Source organism: Mytilus californianus, unplaced genomic scaffold (genome assembly GCF_021869535.1).
Source record: "Mytilus californianus isolate M0D057914Y unplaced genomic scaffold, xbMytCali1.0.p SCAF_5, whole genome shotgun sequence".
NCBI classification, from domain to species: Eukaryota; Metazoa; Mollusca; class Bivalvia; order Mytilida; family Mytilidae; genus Mytilus; species Mytilus californianus.
The window spans coordinates 56,698,805-56,720,123 of record NW_026262701.1 but is presented as its reverse complement, the minus strand read 5'-3'; the positions used below and the strand labels follow the sequence as shown (position 1 = coordinate 56,720,123).

At 32.2% G+C, this 21,319-nt stretch overlaps 1 protein-coding gene across 3 annotated transcripts; it reads right to left on the bottom strand.

The window, feature by feature from the left end:
- Window positions 1-6,752: 6,752 nt before the first annotated feature.
- Window positions 6,753-19,015, bottom strand: LOC127702928 (uncharacterized). Of its 3 annotated transcripts, none has more exons than XM_052207236.1 (6): window positions 18,876-19,015; window positions 10,805-11,054; window positions 10,042-10,122; window positions 9,302-9,424; window positions 8,785-8,906; window positions 6,753-8,015 (listed from the first exon to the last, which is right to left on the bottom strand). In XM_052207236.1, the coding sequence occupies exons 2-6, from the start codon at window positions 11,039-11,041 to the stop codon at window positions 7,226-7,228; spliced, it is 1,353 nt and encodes a 450-aa protein (XP_052063196.1). In that variant the 5' UTR covers window positions 11,042-11,054; window positions 18,876-19,015; the 3' UTR covers window positions 6,753-7,225. The 3 variants fall into 3 exon arrangements, with proteins under 3 accessions (XP_052063196.1, XP_052063197.1, XP_052063195.1); XM_052207237.1 differs by having other exon boundaries at window positions 18,887-19,015; XM_052207235.1 differs by lacking the exon at window positions 18,876-19,015 and adding an exon at window positions 14,501-14,598.
- Between the last annotated feature and the right edge of the window lie 2,304 nt (window positions 19,016-21,319).

Here is a 21,319-nt window from a genome sequence, read left to right as displayed (position 1 = left end):
TAATTTGAAATATTGGGTACGAGTTGGTAGACGTACGAGTTAGTAAAAATTGGGTACGAGTTGGTTGAGTACGAGTTGGCGAAGGTACGAGTTTACACGTATCCATTTGAAATAATGCCGTCCGACTCTCTAATATCGGTGTTTGTACTTTACAGTAATTTCCACAACGAAACGTCATAATCAGTGCAGAAAGAAAATAGTGTGTGTATTCCAAGAATATTGAATTCTTAAATGTATTACTCACCTTTCTTCAAGATCTACATTAGCCTACTCGGTCAGCGATCTCTTGATAAGTGCCACCAAAAGGATAGTAAACAAATGAATATTGTATTGTCATTTTAACCCAAAAAATAATTAGTGACCAAACTTTCATAATGAACATATTAAATAGAAAAAAAAGGTAAATATATCCGACAGCCACATCTGGGGGAATTTGGGACATTTAAACCGATTCCTCGTGTAATGAGAGTACCGCGTTCTTTGCATTACACAACTCTCCAAATGGTCAGTATGTGGCCTGCTGCAAAGTAAAATAGTTGCATTGGTTTAATTTGTTTAATTTTACAGTAGAACTTCTAAATATCCGCCCATCATCCCAGTTGGCGAAGTCACCGACTACCTATAGCTATTAATTAAGATTTATGGTAAATTTGATCTTGTCCTGAATATACATGAACTATCCGTCTACATTTCGTAGAACTGTTTTTTAAACGGCCATTGCTGAAAACGATCATCTTTAGAATTAGTGATAATCTTTAGCTAATTCAAGTTTTCTTCTAGAAGGTTTAAACACATGTTTAATGTTCGGAATGAAGACTTAATAAACAATATTAACAGTGTAATATTAATACTTAAAGTAAACAGAAAAAAACGAAAGTAAAAGGCCTCATTGCCGCGAATGTAAATTTTATGGTATAGAAAATAGCCTTTAATTACGACATGCACATTAGTTTTATCTGTGTTGATTCATTGCTTTTAATAGATTAGAAGTTTCCGATCCATTTTGTATCCAATAAAATAATCTAAACATAATAGTCTATAAATAAGGAAGTAAACAATATAGATATGGAAATATACACCTTAATATATATTTGTATATAAATATTATATATTACATCATTTGACATATATGTAAAATATAAGTTAAACATGTACAAATGTACAACTTACACCTACAAATATAAGAGTTGCCATTCTTTTTACAAAAAATCAAGTTATACTAAACCATAAGACTAAAATTTGTTTAGATAATCAATACACTTAGTCTAACAAATTGTATTTAAAATGTATGCAAAAAATCAAAAGCAAGCAAAGTTCTTATCTGTATAAAAAATTACAAAAAGAAAAATAAAGTACTTACAAAACAATAAATGAATAATTAGTAGAATTGAGAATGGAAACGGGGAATGTGTCCAAGAGACAACAACCCAACCAAAGCGCAGGAAAAAGCTAAAGGCCGCCAATGGGTCTTCAACGCAGCGAGAAAATCCCACACCCGGAGGCCGGCTTCAGTTGCAGCAAAACAATAATGTATACTAGTTCAGCGATATGAACGCCACTGTTAAATCCGAAACATATGAATGAACCAAAATTAAAAAAAACCCAAAAACACACACACACAAGACTATCAAAGGCTAGAGGTTCTTGACTTGGGACAGGCGCATACTTACGGCCGGTTTACACATGTTTTGTGAGATATCAACCCTCCCCTATACCTATAGCCAATGTGGAATAAACAAACTAATTTTACTATTTTGCATGTTCAGTGCCTTAAACAACATTATTCTTATTCTTACAATTTTTACATCGTTTTTTAACCAAACAAGTAAACAAATAATATCAATATATCCATCATTTGAACTTAAGTATGAAACGGAAGAAACATGTCGACATTCTTGAAAGGCTTTATGTAGCATCTTAACTTCATGTTGTTTCTACTTCAGATTGATTGCATTATTCCTTCTTCAAAGCGCTTTGATAATGCAAAAAAAAAAACTGTTCTAAGGTCCGCCTACTGACGTAAACATGCTATTGACTATTAGCTGTTAGCTATGTTGAATACTGTGTTACATGTAAGCTCCACATTCTATTAACTATAACCAACCACTATAATGAATATCAGGCAATAGTAAGCTGTCCCGATTAAAACAAGTTAATGTATATCTTACACTAGATATGTATATGTATAAAAGAAGATGTGGTATATATATATAGACGGCATACAATAACACACATGTAATGGACAACGTACAGTCTTCAACAATAGACAGGTAATTATATAATATGCCAATGTAAAAATAAGAAAATGTGGTATGTTTGCCAATGAGACAACTCTCCACCAGGGACCAAATAAAGAAGAAGGTAAGCAACTATAGGTCACCCGAACTGTCTTCAACAATTAGCAAAACCCAAACCACACAGCAAGCCATAAAAGGCCCCGAAATGACAAATGTAAAACAATTGAAACGATAACACTAAAGGGTCCTGATTTGTTTAAAAAAAAAACAAGCTCTATATGTAGCCCTGAGTATAAACACTTTTAAATGAAGAGATATGACATCAACATGAACATTTCTCCAAATAACAAAAAGATTCTTATAGGACATCTGCCACTGGCTTAGTTCGTTACTTGGACCAAGCACACCCACAAATGGCGGGGTTAAACTAGCTGTTTTAGAGCTCGATATGTCTTTTAAACTCGATCAGCAGATGTACATGCAAAAAACTCAATTCAAGAAAAAAAAATACGGTATTCACGATAACAAAGAAAAAACCCCAAAAGTACTAATAAAATCAAAATAGCCCCAATTATATCGTATACAAAATGCTCACAGGTACTGAATCAAGCTAAACGTACTTAATCCTCTGATTTGAAATGATATCCTGCTTTTGTACACTCTAATATCTGTGGTTGTACTTCAGAATAAATTAAATACCGTAGCGTCAAAACAGTACCGAAAGAATAGATTTTGTGCAATGAATAAAATACATTTATATAGACTGACCCTTCGTCAAGATCTATACAAGGCTAATTACTAAGCTAACTTTTGATTCGCCCCTCTTTTGATAGTTGTCCCAAAAAATGTATTACTAGTAGCTGATATCATACACATAGGTTCTGTAAATGATCTTTCTGATTAAAGGAAGACAACTCGATTTTAAAATTACGTTTTGTAATGTATTATTATGATCAAACGTTTGTAACATAATAGGGTAACTGCACCAACTATTGGTGAACACTGTTCTTGGCGAATTATAACATTGCAGAAGCTTGCGAGTGCTTTCATTTTTCATTTTACACGTTTGCATGTTGCTTATAAGGGCGACACCTCTAAAACGTATACAAACTGCATCAATTCCAACCTCAAATGCATTGATATATTTGTGAAGCTATGTATTGTATATAAAACATAGATACGTTTTTCTATTTAGAGTGATTGTTTGCTTGTACATATACACCATTTACTGTAATATAACCACACCCCCCCCCCCCCCCCCCTTTCCCCTTTTCACCGTATTTGGTTTTCGATATTTATGTTTATGACATTTAAGATTTCAGGTCGGGAGTCAAACACACATCGAAATTTCAGAAGGATGAATACATAAGAATTGTTATAATAATAAAAATATAGCTGGCCCTTATTTGTCACTGTACATAACACTTAATAAGTTGGATATAGATCATCTCCCTCATACATTTGACACAGATGAGACATACGATCGATTCAGGCACTCAAATATCATAAAAACGCAAACCGTTCAAAAAATATATACGTTTTATCAATCTCATAAACAGTTAACCATTGCACTTTAAAATAGAAACAGGTCATCAGTAAGTAGAACACCGTCAAACTTTACATTATCAAAGTTACGGATGACTTCGATATGAACTGGTGCACACCATTTCCAATAACAAATTTCATTCTCAAATTTTAGTATTTTTTTATTCATCATTGTTCATATATTCCATCTTATATTTGATTTATATGTATCAGAAGTACGATAAAGATGTTTACAAAGAGGAATAACATCAAGAAGATGCAAACTGAATATAGCACTACATATAAAATTATTTGGTTGGTCCTAAGCGATTTTCTTGAATTTCAGGATCGCTGAAACCCAATACATTGATAGCCAAGAATGTGTCAATACTTGAGTAATTGAGAACCAAGTATAATATATATATATATTTAGACAAATACACCATAGGTCAATATCACATGAATGCATAAATTAGAATGTCAACACAAAGTTTTGAAATAGACGTCAAAATTGCCCAACGATTTCCTACTAAAAATGAAAAATTAATAGCTCACAATTTGACCTTTTTATATATAAATAGATAATACACAGAAAGTAAAGCGGACTACAAAAAAAATATTGGGAGCCTGGTGAAAAATCAATGAAGAAACGATGAAAATAATGTCCCGATCGGCCGACAGACCGGCCAATTTATTATGAACTCTGACGAACCTTCTTATTATATATTATATAAGATTTATTGTTGGTTTGATATCGTCTTGAACCTGCATGAAACATTTGCCACTGGACGATAAACAAACTAAAAATTAACCAGTCTATCTTGTCCGTCTCTATTTTCCCTGTCTGTTATTTCTTCAAACGTTCACTTAAGACAACGACGCAAAAGTTGCATATATAATAATGATAATTTTCAGTTAATTCATAATTTCTTTTTCGAATAGACCTATTTCCAAAATGTTTGGGTAGAAGAAGACTATACATGTTAAAAGTGTCACGAAATAGACGAAGAAACATGAGTGCAAAAGAAGTATGTCTAACCCGTATGGCCACAAATATAAATCATATACTTTAAACAAAGTATTTTTTTACAACCTGTGCATGAGTGATCATGAGTCATATAAGTGCTGATGTATTGCTATTTATAGATTATAAATTTCCGATAGGGTTTTAATATTTTTAGTATATGCAATCAACATTAAATCTTTGGGTTCACGTTTTCAGTAAACATGCCGATACACATAATATATGAAATTACGTTGGAAATTCCCAGATTTGTTTCGTAGGTTTCAAATAATCGAAATCGAAACTATCTCCAGATGAAGAAAGTAATTGTATCATAAAATTGAGAATGGAAATGGGGAATGTGTCAAAGAGACAACAACCCGACCACAGAACAGACAACAGCAGAAGGCCACCAACAGGTCTTCAATGCAGCGAGAAATTCCCGCACCCGGAGGCGTCCTTCAGCTGGCCCCTAAACAAATATATATACTAGTTCAGTGATAATGAACGCCATACTAAACTCCAAATTGTACACAAGAAACTAAAATTAAAAATAATACAAGACTAACAAAGGCTAGAGGCTTTTCATGTATATATTACACAGTAATAATAGACAAAACGTAAAACTAGTGTGATTATTTTTTTGTTCTCAGACTGAAGATTTGCTAGATTGATAATAACTAAAATACGCCTGGACAAGTAATTTTGTTTAAAAAGAAATATTAGAATTAAGAATGGAAATGGGGAATGTGTCAAAGAGACAACAACCCGACCATAGAGCAGACAACAGCTGAAGGCCACCAATAGGTCTTCAATGCAGCGAGAAACTCCCGCACCCGGAGGCGTCCTTCAGCCGTCCCCTAAACAAAATTGTATACTAGTTCAGTAATAATGGACGTCATACTAAACTCCAAATTATAAACAGGAAACCTAAATTTAAAATGATACAAGACTAACAAAGGCCAGAGGCTCCTGACTTGGGACAGGCGCAAAAATGCGGCGGGGTTAAACATGTTTTTTGAGATCTCAACCCTCCCCCTATACCTCTAGCCAATGTAGAAAAAACAAACGCACAACAGTACGCACAGTAAAACTCAGTTTAAGAGAAGTCCGAGTCCGATGTCAGAATAGGAAACAAAAGAAAATAAACAAAATGACAATAATACATAAATAACAACAGACTATTAGCAGTTACTGACGATGCCAGCTCCAGACCTCAATTAAACTGATTGAAAGATTATGTCTCTTCATCATATGAATATCAGGCACAATCCTTCCTGTTAGGGGTTTAGTATTATACCATCATAAAATATATGAGAAGAACATAACCCGTGTCATGCCAACAACTGGTTTTAGAATAAATGTGTTTAATTCCGATGCAAAGACCCTATAATTGTCTATAGTCACTCAAAGTGTACAATAAAATCAGTTTTATTATCGAATAGTTAAGTAGATATCGTGTATGGTTAACATTAGGCTGGTCCTCTCCCTTGCAACACACGGGTATCTCAGAGCCAAACAGACAGAGGACAGGGAACCAGTCTAGGTTAACATTTTATGTTCTAATTTCAACATGCACACGAAAAGAAAATACACGGGTTAGTAAATCTGTGAGGTAATTCATTATTTAATTTTTTTTCTTCGGAAATCCGGATTAGCAACCAGCTATGCTCAGATACATTTCATAATTGACAATTCGTTTTATCGATGCAAATATCTCTCAAACATTATTTTCATGACATTACTGGGCAACTGGGCTGATTATACATTCGGAACAAATAGTCGACCCTCAATTTCTGTTGTTATAAATGATAAATACGCTATTGTGCATTTTATTGTTGAGAAAATACCGAACTCCAAGGAAAATTCAAAACGGAAAGTCCCTCTACAAATGGTAAAGTATAACTGGAATGTTATGTCATGTTCAATAATAATAATAATAATAATAATAATAATAATAATTTAAAATGATAATGAAAAAAAAAACATATTTTTATAAAACTTTATTTCAAATTCACATTAATTTTGTAACCTGAGGGTTTGATGTCATACATATGCAATAATGAACGAATAATAATACAGTACAAAAAAATACAAAAAAAAAACCAAACTAATAATAATAATAATAATAATAATACAGCACAAATAATAATAATAATAATAATAATAATAATAATAATAATAATAATAATAATTATGAATTAAAATAATAATAATAATAATAGTAATAATAATAATAATAACAATAAAATTAATGATTTAAATAATCAGTTATAGAAAAAATCTTTAAGATAAAACTGAAATATTCATTTCATACAAAAAAATTTGTACTTGACTGGTCCTTCCTATAAAAATAAAAAAAAAGAAGATCTATATTGATATGTACGCTTATAAGCTTCATATAATTGTTCGAAGACAGTTCAGTTCTATTAGATTATTTCAGATAAACGATGTACAATACTTAATCTGAAGTGCACTGGCGACCGGGGACAACGCCTTTTCCGAAAGTTCTGTCCAAATTTCTCATAAGTCGTCTCGCTTTTGATTTCATTTCTTCTGGCACTTTTCCAGAGCAGCAAAACTTTAGCCATTTATAAAAATTTTCCGGAATAGTGTAATCCGACCCCTTTTCGCGAAAAACATGAATTGTTGAATCTAGATTTTCTACTTTCATTTGCCAATAAAAATTCAACAAGAGGGGGTGTATTTTTTTGTCCCGAACCCCTCTTGGTCTCAGTGTATTGAGAGCCTCCTTTTCGTTCAAGGCAAGCATATCCGGACTTGTTTTAGGATCATATTTTTGAAGCATTATGTCCAAAATGTTTTCGTTTATCTCATCTAAAATTCGCTTTGCTTCTGTCTGTATGTCTTCATCGGAATGATTTTGGTAAGTACGTAAAAAGGCATACGATCTGGATTTTGGCGTAAATGGATTTTCATCGTCTGCTAACTGTAGGTCAAGGTGTTGTAGCTGACTTTTAATGGCCTCTGTATTCAGTCTTTTGAGCATAGGATGCAGATTCTTGGTGTTGAATTTTGTTTTTCGGATTGCTGTTATATCATCTTCGTCAGTTATGTCTTCAAATTTTATATCCGATGGATACTTATTTGGAATTTCTTTCATGATACCTTTAACAACTTTGTGTTGTCGTCTGTATCGTTTCGTCGATTGCTTCTTGTCATGCGCACAGGTGATCTCTTCGTAAACTCTGTCTTGAAATGTATCCAGTAGATCATTTTCTTTCAAATACCTAGAGAATGTAAAAAAACAAGAGATATTATTTGGAACCTTGTATGATAGTGTCAGTACAAAAAGTATAATAGACTGTGTTAACTTCTTATGACTACACTATACTTTATTTACAGGTGACATGTTTGACGCTGTTTAAAAATGTGTATTCGTTAATGGTCATCCGACATTTATATGGATCTAGATGGGGAGTCCTTCATTTCTGTATTCTTTAATTTTTAAGGCCACTTTATATTTTTTGCCCATTATTCTCTATTCTTTATATTTTAGCACCTCATGATTCTTTATTCTTTATTTTTTTTTGGTCTATTTTTCTCTATTCTTTATATTTTTTGCCCTTTATTCTCTCTTCTGTAAACTCCAATCCACACCCTCATTTATGTCTCTCATGAGTCTTGGGTTACATGTATGTTTACGTTACAATCCGTTGATTTCCTTTTCATATTTAACTATTATTAACATTTTTTTATTTTAAGTTTGTTTTGACAGTTATAAAAGTAAATGATTTCTGAAATATCAGAAAAATATACAAAATTGGCATGATTTCAATTGTTTCTGGAAAAATTCTTATAAGGAACGTTTTTTTTTACCAGAAGTTTAGAAGTAAACAGACATACAAGTCGTTTGGTAATTGACACATCGAATAGAATAAATAGAACACCCAACTTCGTATTAGGTCATCTCTAGCCTTCAAGCTTTGTAGATTCTGCTTGGTAATATTGGTCGATCCCCTGAGTCCGTTTACCTTTAAAGATAATACTAACACTTACTTGTTTTGTGTCTCGTATACTTCTGGAATCAAAGCAGTGACATCGCCAGAGGCATAATCTATCATTTCTTGCGTCAACGGCCTATTTGCCCAAAAGCAGCCGTCTTCTTTTGCAAAAACTTCCTAAATAAAGTATACAGTAATGTAAAATGTTTTGTTTTATCTTCAGATATTTTTAAATTCAATAATGAGGAAATAGGAAAACTAGAAATACAAAGAATCCATCATGATACAGATATGTTGATTCTTTAATACATATTTATGTCCATGTCTAAATATTGTTTTGGTATATGTAAAATAAGTAACCACGTGGTCACCTAATCTTGTGGAAAAGACAAATTTAAAACCTGTTTTATTACTTCTATTAACTTCTGGTTTTTTCGACAAAATTTAATCAGGCATATGATGAGTATTTGTTTAAATATAAAGAAGCTTAATAGATATGTAGAACATGTTTCACATTTCTTTATAGCAACAATTTGTTTTCAAACGGTACTCATACTTTAAACAGTAATTACCTTTATTTCATCTTTATCCTCCGAGACTTCGGCATTTTCCGAATACTGTTTGCAGGCATCGGCTAACTTTATACACCTGGGTAGCTGTCGACCTTTGTGTTCTTCTATCACCAAATGAGCTACCTGCATGACAAAGAATTTCAACTCATTCAAACTAATACTACCATGGTATGAGGCAGACATTTAAAAGGGACATGGAAAAGAGGTCGAACTCCCCACTCATGCCATTACACTTTTTGATTATCAGATATACAAATTTGCGGAAATGAGAGGCCTCATAAAAATCGGATACGAATTGGCATTGAAAAGTACGAGTTGACATGGACCAACTGGAGTGGAATATACATTTTAAATTCAAAAACATTATTATACCCTGTCACTATCAATGCAACCGATACAATAATTGACTATTCTATAAAATTACACGTTTCTAAAATTTGAAATATTATAATTTTTATGAATCTATTTTACTCAAGTAGCTAACCTCAAGTCCATAAAAGGCCTGATATATTTCAAGAATAAATTGTGTTGTTACATCACACACATGTAGACAAATTACCCAAGAAAATTATTCTATAAATATTGGAAGAACGAAAATTAATTCTTCGATAAAGGCAATACATTATTACGTTTAACTAATATATAATAAAAAAAGTCCAACACTGTTCTGAGAAAGTTAAGATCTAACGAATAACCTGAAATTTATTTCGCAATAAAGTATATACATTAGCATTACCTACCTGTGTATCAAAAACATTCTCAAGCAAAACTCCAAACTGGAAGTAGAGGGCAGCACTATCACCTCGACATGAGTGCATAACCTGTAATTATGAGCATTCAAAAATTATGGTGGGTAGCATAAATCTCACGATTGTTCGATGAGTAACCATAAATGAAGATGAAGGTCTTTAGCATTTGAATGATATCGTAAGACAAAACCTGTGTTTTTCTTTGCTTTGTAATCGATCTTTTGTAGATTTTTTAATTGTCTGAGATAAAATAATGTAAAATCCTATAATAAGTAAAAAAAGTTAAACCCCTTTGCATATTCATGGGTCTGCCCCTAGTAAGGAACTCTGTAAGGATTGTCTTTTTATCATATCTTAATGTCTTTCTTATTTGAATATTTTAGTGTTGGTGGTGGGAGATGTTTGATTGGTTCTCTTTCATTTATTTAAACAGTCTATAGACTAGAGACGAATAAGAGCTTAAGATATGGACCTTGACTATTGTTGGAGGTTGTATGTTGCCCTTTGATGTCTTTTGGTGATTGTCATGGATGGATTGCTTGTCTCATTGACGTTTAAATCACTTTTTTTCCCTGTACACCATGTCTCTTCTGCGATGAAGGGGGCTGTAATATTTAAATAGCCGAAACATAGTACAACCTTTTGACGTCTTTTGATATTAAAATATAGTTCTTGTTGTTAATTGTACCCTAATATTGCTATCTTCTGTTTATATCTAAAGACTGTCAAATATTTCAATTCATGCTCTATTCACCTTTATAACTGCCTCGGACTCTAAAATATCTTTCAGTTTGCCTTTTTGAAATAGATTTTTATTGATCCAAACATCAAACAAAAACACATGTCCATCGATGGTCCCAATCTGTAGTAACGTCAACGGTCCATCTTTTCCCAGATTAATACCTTCAGCGTCAACAGAAATGACTTTGTATTGTTCCAATTGACCAACAATTTCCCTGCATCTTCTTGTTCCACTAACAACTTCTACCATGGTTAATTATCACCTAATAACAAGTAACATAAGTATTAAAATCATGTATTTATTTAATATAAATAATCTAGCATGCAAATCACCTACACCAAGAGGTAAAAAATTAAAGGTAGAAATAGTTTACCGATGTTCAAATCTCATAAATCTATTTAGAAATACACAAAAACTTAGAGGATCAAAATACGTTCGTGAATAATAATTAAGATGTTACAGTATGTTCCAAGTTCGTAATAGTTTAGATGTTGTACGAATTTATTCAGCAGGAACTATCATCTCTTATCAGCACAAAAATTAATGCAAGGAAAAGTGCAATACGATAAATTGACAACCTGCCAGGGTCTTCTTGGCATTTGGTGGGTACATTAACATATTGGTTGGAACAACCTTTTTGAATAATCAACATTCCTTATTTTATTTTTATTTCGTTTAATGATATTGAAGGTACATAGAGGAGATAGATAAAAATCTGGTTAGAAACGTGCATTATTCAAAAACTTATCAATATTACTAATAAAATACATCATAAATACCAGGATTAAAATTTTCACGTTTCGACTACAAAAGACTCATCAGTGACGCTCGAACCAAAAATTTACAAGGCCAAATTAGAAACAATGTTAAAGAGCAAAATTCTGAAGGGTTTCGCCAAATAAAGCTAAGGTAACCGATTCTTGGGGGTAGAACATCCTTAGTATTTCGAAAAATATCAAAGTTTTGTAAACAGATAATATGTAATTATGACCATATCAAGACATACATTAGAGGTGACAGTAGTTTTCCGGATGGACATCATGCAAATCTCATAAAATGTATTAAAATGATACAAATCAAAGTTAAAACAAAAACCGGGGAAACTGCAGAAACTCCAAAATAAATCGATACCGGACGCGTTGGTAGTGTTAACGTCTCCTCCCATGCATGCAACAACAACCGCCATGCGAATCCAAACTTAGTCAAATTGTCTTATCGGGAATAGGTTGATATAAAGATTACACGACTATTCATGAATCTAAAGATCTAAGACCTCGAAAACATGTCACTAGTGAGTTTAGCCAAAGGCACATCGTATAGTTTGACTAATTGGTGGTGGTGACTGTTAAACTCACAAAAACAGCTACAAGTAACAATATGAAATAACAGTTGTTTATTTGAACCGTTGCCACCGCCAAATTCAAAATTGACATCTTGAACTCATTTAATAAATTGATTGTATTCCTATTCTAAAGCAATGCTCTTAAAATATCCAAAATAAAACATGTGATATATTTTGGAAACGTCTTCCTTCTTCGCGCATGCGCAACTTAATTGCGAATGACTCCGACCGTCAACCGGGGAATTGACGACAGACGTCATTCAATTGAAATTGGCCAGCAATTGATTAATGTTTATCTATCTCTCTGCATATAGAAAATTGTGTTAAAGTCATATAAAACTTCAAACTTAAATACAAAAGTTGAATATGTTGAATACTTGAATGGCTTAGTTTTACTATAATACAAGTGTACTATATGTACGTACACCTACTCGTAAAAGAAAATCCTTCATATTATCAAAATCTTCATAAATGTACTGCTTTAGAACTATTGTCCTCCCGTAATATAATTTGCCAATATTTTCCCGTATGCAATGACCTTAACTACGAGACCTCTTGTAAGACATTAGGCCCCCGCACAGCACAAGTGCCAGAAAAACCCGTGATGAAAGAATGTAAACACACGTGCACTGGAAGGTAAATAGTTATAACTGATTCTTAAATAACAAACTAAATACACCAAATCATTTAAAAACTGTTAATGAAAAGTTTGATAAACAAATGGGAACGCATGGAAAATATAAAAAAACATCATGGCCCAATCAATTAACTTATTTTTCACGTGCTTCACGTGCTCTGTGTTGCTTTTTTATCAATGTCATGATCCAGTAAACTTCGACAACAAACTCGAAAGTTAATTAGCTTGCGATGAACAATCGCTGAATGAAATATCATTTATCGATAATACGTTTTAGATTCGTAATGAATGTAAAAAACATGCATACAGCACTTAGCTAGTTTAGTATAATTATATGCACGCATTGGTTCAATAATTTCGATAACCTAATAGTTATAAGAAACTCGTTTCATATTTTACCCGGTATCTGTTTCCCTGTATGTGTACGGGATGAACATTTGAAAAATGTTAACAAATTATGAAAACTAAAGAGTCTATATTTCAAACATAAACACATTTCCATCAAATCAAAACGTTTATTAGTGCTATATGTAATGATGTTGAAGATTATTATTTAATATTGCAAATTGTAAAAGTTTTTTTGATATTTTGCATCCAAAGACAGCTTTGCTGTTCTATGGTCGGGTTGTTGTCTCTTTGACACATTCCCCATTTCCATTCTCAATTTTATTGATTAAAAGAAATAACTGAAGATAATATATAGAGCTTCATTTAACAAATAGTTTTGATTTTGAATGTCTTTTAATGCAATTTTTTGGATACATACTAGAAATATGAGTGATTTCAGAAAGGACATTATACAGAAATATCAATTACTTAAGACAATTTTTAGAAAATAAAACGCATGAAAGGGTTAAGCTTTGATACTGTTTTTATTAATATAATTTTTGTTTTACAACGTTGACTTCGATTGAAAAGTAAGTTAGGATAGGTAAACAAATCGAGATGTATCTTTTGTAATATTGATTATATATTGTATATGCAACACGATATATAAATAGTATCATGACGTTTTATAAAGGGTATCAGTTAACATTGTGTGGTTTATTATCAACTGTCAACAATTGTTTACACACCTGTCAAGTATCCAATTATAATTTTCAGAAAATAAAATGTTTATATTTTTTTTCACATTTATTACGAAGCCGGAAGTTTACTCCTGAATACATATAGTGTGGTTATGTGTAATACAGTATGATCAAGTTACAAAATATTAAAGGTATAGATGATCAGTATGTTTACAGTCAATTAAAATATTGAACTTCGTAAGATTTTAGAGACAATTTTACTTTAAAAACGCGTTATACTCGGGTATATAAAATGCCTATATCATCTTCTTTCTCCTTTTTTTATTAGTGATTTCTTTGTCATAAAACAGTCAAGATCGCCAAAACTAGCCACTGATGTCAGTACAGTGATATTAACCTTCGCGTGATTCCATTTATACATGTTATAATGATATATTTTTTATAAGTTCCATATATATTGGAATTGAAAATGAAGGATTTAATGAAATTTAATTAAGTAAATTTAAAAACCTTCAACAACTATATGGTATGCGTGTATGGAAATATGAATAGATAGTTCAAATAACAATTTTATTTAGCACGTAAAGGGCATGCACCTCAAATATAATTAAAACATGCATTTTAAAAAAAGGAATGAAAAATTACTGCTAGTACATGTATGATTTTTTCAGACCATTACAATTCTCTATGTAACTACTTACGTGATATCTTTATACGATGACAGATTTTGTTTGAAATCATAAGTACTATGATACATTTTATATTACGGATCATACTATACGTATGTAAATTTCCAGAGTGCTATTTTTAGAAAATTATGATATTTTCTATTTTTATGACAGTCTTTCCTGAAATTAAACTTTCAGTATATTGTAACAAAAATTACATTGATTCCAGGGTGGAAAATCTTATATCGATCTGGCACAGATAATTAAATTTGAATTATTTAGTCTATGGATTTTTAAAGCTTTTTCTATACGGTAACACTATCATGACGTTGCTTTTATTTGATGTTGAGACCGGACAGCAGATAACCTTCAAAACTTTCAAATATCGGTTTATCAACTGCCACTTCCATTTGTACTATTTTGAAACGAGAGGGTCTGTTCCCTAATGCAGTTAGATTTGCTTGAAGTAATATTGATCTGTATGGGTCGATATGGAATTATCAAATATAAAGTAAATGAGAATTAATATAGAAATAAGGAGATGTAATATGATTGCCAATAAGACACTTATACCAAAAACCAAAGGACAATTATAGACAATTACAGGTCACCGTATTACAAGCTATGACATTTCCCGGGACGAGGTTATTTCGGAAAAAGTCTACAACCCGATTTAAGCTAATAATAGTAACCGAAAAACAGTTATGACAGACGGCAATCATTTGATAACTTGCCCCTGACTAGTGAAAGGCACGGTGTTAAAATTGTCCCTCCATACGGGAAGTGGGTGCAAATGCACAACATAAGAAAAATTGCTTACATAAGTTAAAAAGGAAAAACTATTCTGAGGGGGGGGGGGGGGGTGTTGTTTTTTTCTAAAATTGCAAACCTTTCTATGATGATGGACCATAAGTGCACAGCAGAACTGTACTGGCAGTATACATGACGATATTAGTAGTTGACCATTTTCACTAAGACAGGGATAGCTGTAAAAAAACGGATACAGCGCCTGCATATGTAGTATATATCTCTCAGGTGATACGATATTCCAGAGCTTGCATTTCCTTTAATGATTTCCTTGATAGAGGGTTGCTGCTTACAAGGAAGCAATTAAACAAAGAGTTCCAAAAAGTAAAACAACAAAAATACCGAATTTCAAGGAAAATTCAAAATGGAAAGTCCCTTAACAATTGGCAAAATCAAAAGCTCAATATATCAAACGAATGGAAAACAACTGACATATTCCTGACTTGGTACATGCAAGTGGTGAATATGAAGTCAGCCTTTCGAAATTTTTACGGTCGCAATCACGAGTTGGTTGACTGTTACGGAATATTTGTTTCACAGATAAATAATAGTAGGTCCGTGTCCTTGGTTTTGAGATATAATCAATTGAAATTTGGCGGGAAATGATTCTATCTAGATTTTTCATACATTTAACGTTGGCACCTTTTTTCTTTCAAAAACCATGAAAAAATAACAAGTATTTTATGAGATTTTTAAACTATATGTAATAAAATTATGAAAAGAAAAGTAGGGGATAGCGGGCAATTTTGTTTTATTGGCACTACATGGATAGAACTAGAGGATTCTGAATATCTGACAAAATGTCAAAAACAAGAGTAGCGACCATCTTTATGCTAGACACATGGTCACGTCAATGAAAATGTCGGTATAAAGGCGTATTTGTAAGACTATACACGAAGCAATAACGAATAACTCAAATCAGGCAACCACTATAGGTTGACGAAGACTTGATATTATAGCAATTTCTAATGGAATAATGTGTTACGATATTACCTAAACTTGGTAAATTGATGAAATAAATTATACACTGTTCGTTGTTCAAGAATTTAAAGGACAATTTGGATGATTTAATTGATCGTACCCAAAAATGAAAATAACGTCACGTCATTGGATGAATTTCCATTGTATAGGACTTTTTTTTAACAAATCACGACGTTTTGGTATACACTTTTGGAAATATTACCAAGAATGCATTAGACTCTGAAACGTCGAATGAGTGAGGTCTGTGTTTTACGTCGTCATCAGCTGTTCCCCTGAATACAGTATCACACCTATATATATTATAGAAATGTTTATCAAATTCATATTTCTGTGGAAAATTCTTTCTTTAGCCCCCCTTTTTTATCTATATTTTATCAAAGTACGCCATGAGGACCAGCAATTATATTCTTCTGAATACACAGTAAATGATGAACCAAATCACTGAAATGAATAAATGTTCATATAAAGATATAAAATGTTTTTATCCATCACTACATAAGATAAACATGGTTGCCTGTGATCATTGTAAATGACGAGATAACTTTTTTCAAATGTTACTGCTTGTCTTAGGCAGTGGGGTAAGGTGTCTGCAACATGTCTTACGCTGTGCTACGGAGTTTAAAGCGTGTCTGATATAATGGATATTATCACATATTATGATATTCATGTCGGTCATGTCATCTACAATGGACAACATGGAGATCAAACCGTGACTTATATGGATATCTTTACATTAATGGTATAAGCTACGTGTTTTGATACTACCGACAATACGATCAATCTATGACTGATATTGATATCTTCACTATTGATAATATAATGCATGTGAATTTCGATGTATGAGAGTTTTCAATATGACTGGTATGGATATGTTTCCACTAGATGATAAAGATAACGTTATTTACTATGGGTGTAATACGAAGTTTAAGCAGTGACTGCTATGAATATCGTCACAAGTTATGAAAATTAGTAAAATCACTTAATAGGTCTTGTTATTTACTTCGGATGTGATACCCAATCACAACTGTTTATCGCTTATATTATCATATGTGACACAGTTTTTCAACCATGACTGATCAAGATTTCATTACACTTGATGACATAAGTTGTGTGATTTATTATGAACATAATATGCAGTTTCAGTCGTGACTGATGGATATTGATAACATAACGATTTTCATATCGACGATACATTTTACCATGGTACGAAAAAAAGAATTTTGAAAAAGAGGTAGTCACAATTTGGCCTAGAAATAATGGACACCACGGCCGTATTTGTATGTTTTTTATTTCTTGTTTTTTAAGATTTCTTTTAATTTTGTTTCCCCAAATTCACTGTATTACAGCTCCGTATTGTGTGTAGTTTGAATTTTAACATCATGACGGCGTATATGTGACCATTGAATCACACGTTTAACGCTCCAATTTAAGGTGACATTTGTTTACCAATGTTCAAATCTAGTAAAATGATTAGGAAGAGACAAGTCAAAGCAACAAACGAAAAATTAGGGAATCGAAAAAACTACAAAAAGAACAAGACATGATGCGTCGACAGGGTAAGTTTTTCCTACTATACATGCATCACCTACATTGTGCATTCACATTCAGGCAAAAAATCACAATTGGGAATAGAACACATTCGGTAAAATGCTCAACACCTGCAATTATACGAAATTTCGTTAAATAAAGACAGGTGTTGTTTTTAACTTTTTAACGATGTCTTTTGTGTTAAAATGTTGCCAAAACATATGAAATATACAATGCTGTTTAAGAAAAGCATTCGAAAGTAATGATTAGATCGGAATAATATTTGGATTGGATTGCCTGTCTAAGCTATTACCATAATTGTATAAAAATGATATAACTTTATGAGCTGGCAATTGTGACTGCAAATAAATTATTCCGAAGAACTGGTGGATTGTCGGAGTAGGGACTGATAATCTACGAGCAGCGTTATCGAATATTTCGAATTTTAATCAACACATACAAATAGTGTTTATATGTCTCATTCTTATACTAGTACGTGATCAACTACTGTGTATTATACGGTATCTACTTAACACTTAACATTTAACTCAGTTTTTAATGCGGAAGATTATCTAATCAGATGTCGTTACGTATGCAGTCACAAGACCACTTTAACCACAATTTTCCAAAATTTCATAAAGGAAGTAATGTATTGTTTATTTTAATTTTTGTTTGACCTAGATATTTAAATTATTAAATGTTTTGAATAACTAAGACCTGACTTGTACCCTTTATTTATAAAGAAATAAAAATAATTCAGGTGCTACCTCAATGAAGACGCAGCACACATATCATCAAAGATATGCAATAAACAGCAATTCATGTATTATAATTACTTAGAAAGTTGGTAATTTAATACAGGTATATTCTATTGGTTTTTTATTTCGTTGTTTTCGTTATATTTTAACTGCATGATTTTTTTAAAGGATTTTCGAATTGGTAAGAATCTTTATAAAACGTTACGAAATACTTTGTTTTTCAATTTCGAAAGAGACAACTTAGCATTTACACGATATTTCAAGAAATATTGCAAATTTCATTTTTAATCTCAATGAAAATTACTAAACATAATTGACACTAAAATTATACATACTTTTGACTCACTTTTGGCGTACTAACTATTTCCTGCACTAAATATTCGCAGACGTATTCCTCAAATGATTTTGTTTTAATATTCCATAATGTAATTTTTGTAAGAAATTATACCTCTTCACGTGTCTTAATGAAAACGGGTAATTCGATACAAGGAAGTTTATACTTTATGTTGTTCATTGTAGTTAAATATACATACATGCAATAATGTGCATTGTTATTCTAATTTTTCATTGAAATATATTAGAAGAAAAATGTTCATTTAAAAAGGAAGGATCGTTTATCGCAAATGAAGTAAACAAAAATAATTATTATAATTATTTGTCGAGTTTGTTAACTACTCATGTATGTTGGTTATTTTCTGTGCAAAAAATGTTTTAAAAAGTCATCAAGATAACAGGCTTATCATTTTTAAAAACCAGATGCGCGTTTCATTTACTGAATACTCATCAGTGACACTGGAATAAAAAAAATAAAAGGTCGTTTTTTTAAAAAATTCCAAAGGAACTAATTATTTTGCGAGTTTCTCACTAATGTCATACAGGCTGATAATATTAACAGCAAACAACAAAGGTTCCTAATGGTAAATTTGAAGACACATGTAAGAAAGCCATCATATAATCCAATTGACGTAGCAAAGATCCCGTCTTCCTTTATTCGATTTTGATATCACGGAATGTATGCTTGCCATCAGCAACACGATCAGCTTCCCCTTTCCGATCATTTGACTTCACCCGGGATACTTGGTTGAATTCACGTTATTTTTCTGAGTAATATTTTGTAAATTTGTGTTTGTGTCGTCGTTTTCCCCACATTTACCCCTACTTGATTTACGAATGATGGGAATTTGGTAAATCAAATTTCCGTCCTTCTCTTCTTTGGTAGTAACATATAAAAGTACGTTGAAAGTCTCCCGTCATTTTACTCGATACATTAACTTACAAAATCCTTTCAACAATGTTTTAAAAAAACACAAAATAGTCAACTCATTACATTTCTAAAGTTCTTACTACCATTTTTCTACAATAAAAATGTCCATCAAAAATATTGTGATGAGGTATATTCAATCGATGGTGTAAAATTGGTTTGGATTTACAAAAAAAAAATGCTTTTAAGATAAAATCACAATCACAATCATTACAATATTGCAGCAATATCAACGCTCTACGCTAAGTAAATACTATTCACCATGTTCAGTTTAAAAGATGAACTGAATCTTCTAATAAGACAGTGTTTTTGTACATGTACAATAAAGGGACACGTTGAAACAGGATCCTTGTTTTAGGTCATAAAGTATCTTGCTGTTTGAGGTGCTACACTTACATGACTAATTCCAACAACAAATAATCACTCATTTGAACAGAATTTATACACAATATTTTCTTAGACAAACTGAAAAAAAACCCATCTTACTTGGATCTTGCTATTTTCACTTTCAGATATATTGATGATATCCTGTCACTCAATACGTTCTTGTAACCAACATTATAGTTGGTGTTAGCATATAACATATCCAATTAAACTTGTAACATTGTTATTGTATTATGGATATACCGAAACGAGAAGTTATGCGTCATGTCTTGAATTCCCGGTAAAACAATTGCTGGTAAAGAGTTGTACAGAAGAACGACTAAAATCGAAACTGCGTAAGTTGTACGGTCACCATCATGAATTGGTGGAGGATGTGTGTCACAACTCCTTTGCGACATGCTTAAGCGGTCTTAGATATTTGGATACCAGAATAGTCGCCTGCTTTGTTAATTTGCTGAATCTGTCATCTCCACGATTGCGACATTTTGACTGATTAAGATTTTACATTGCTTATGATGCATCTTTAAAACTAAATGCATACCCGGTCGACTCAGCCGGTTTCACTCCTTTCGGAGGTCATGCGATTCCTTCAGATTGTTTTTAAAATTTATTGTGATATGCATGCAAAAAATGAATTCGTGCGACTTGAACATTGATTTAAAGAAATCACCAAAGGGTCTTTTAAAAATTCTTAAGTCGAGTCAAACTGACAACGCCATGGCATTAAACACCCAAAACACATACAAGTTCACAGAAAGTTCATAGAAAACTAAAGACTTAGCAACACGAATTCACCAAAACCTGGAGGGATCTCATGTGTTACGGAAGTGTAAGCAGATCCTGCTCCATTAGTGCCACCCGTCATGTTGCTCATTGTTATTAAGAACTCGGTGATGAGTCTTATTCTGTAATTTCATATTGATAAAAGGAGGACGAAATAGTGTTGTCACATGTGCAAGTATATCCGTGGTTATCTATGACACAAATATTCCTGAACTGTCAACGAATTCGTGATAACGCCCGTAAAAATTTCGGTAACTACTGTTACGTCTTATTTGTAATATTTGAAACGAACTACTGGATGAAACTTTGGAATCGTATGATTCGTGATGCGAGCATATCTAGAGATGTTTA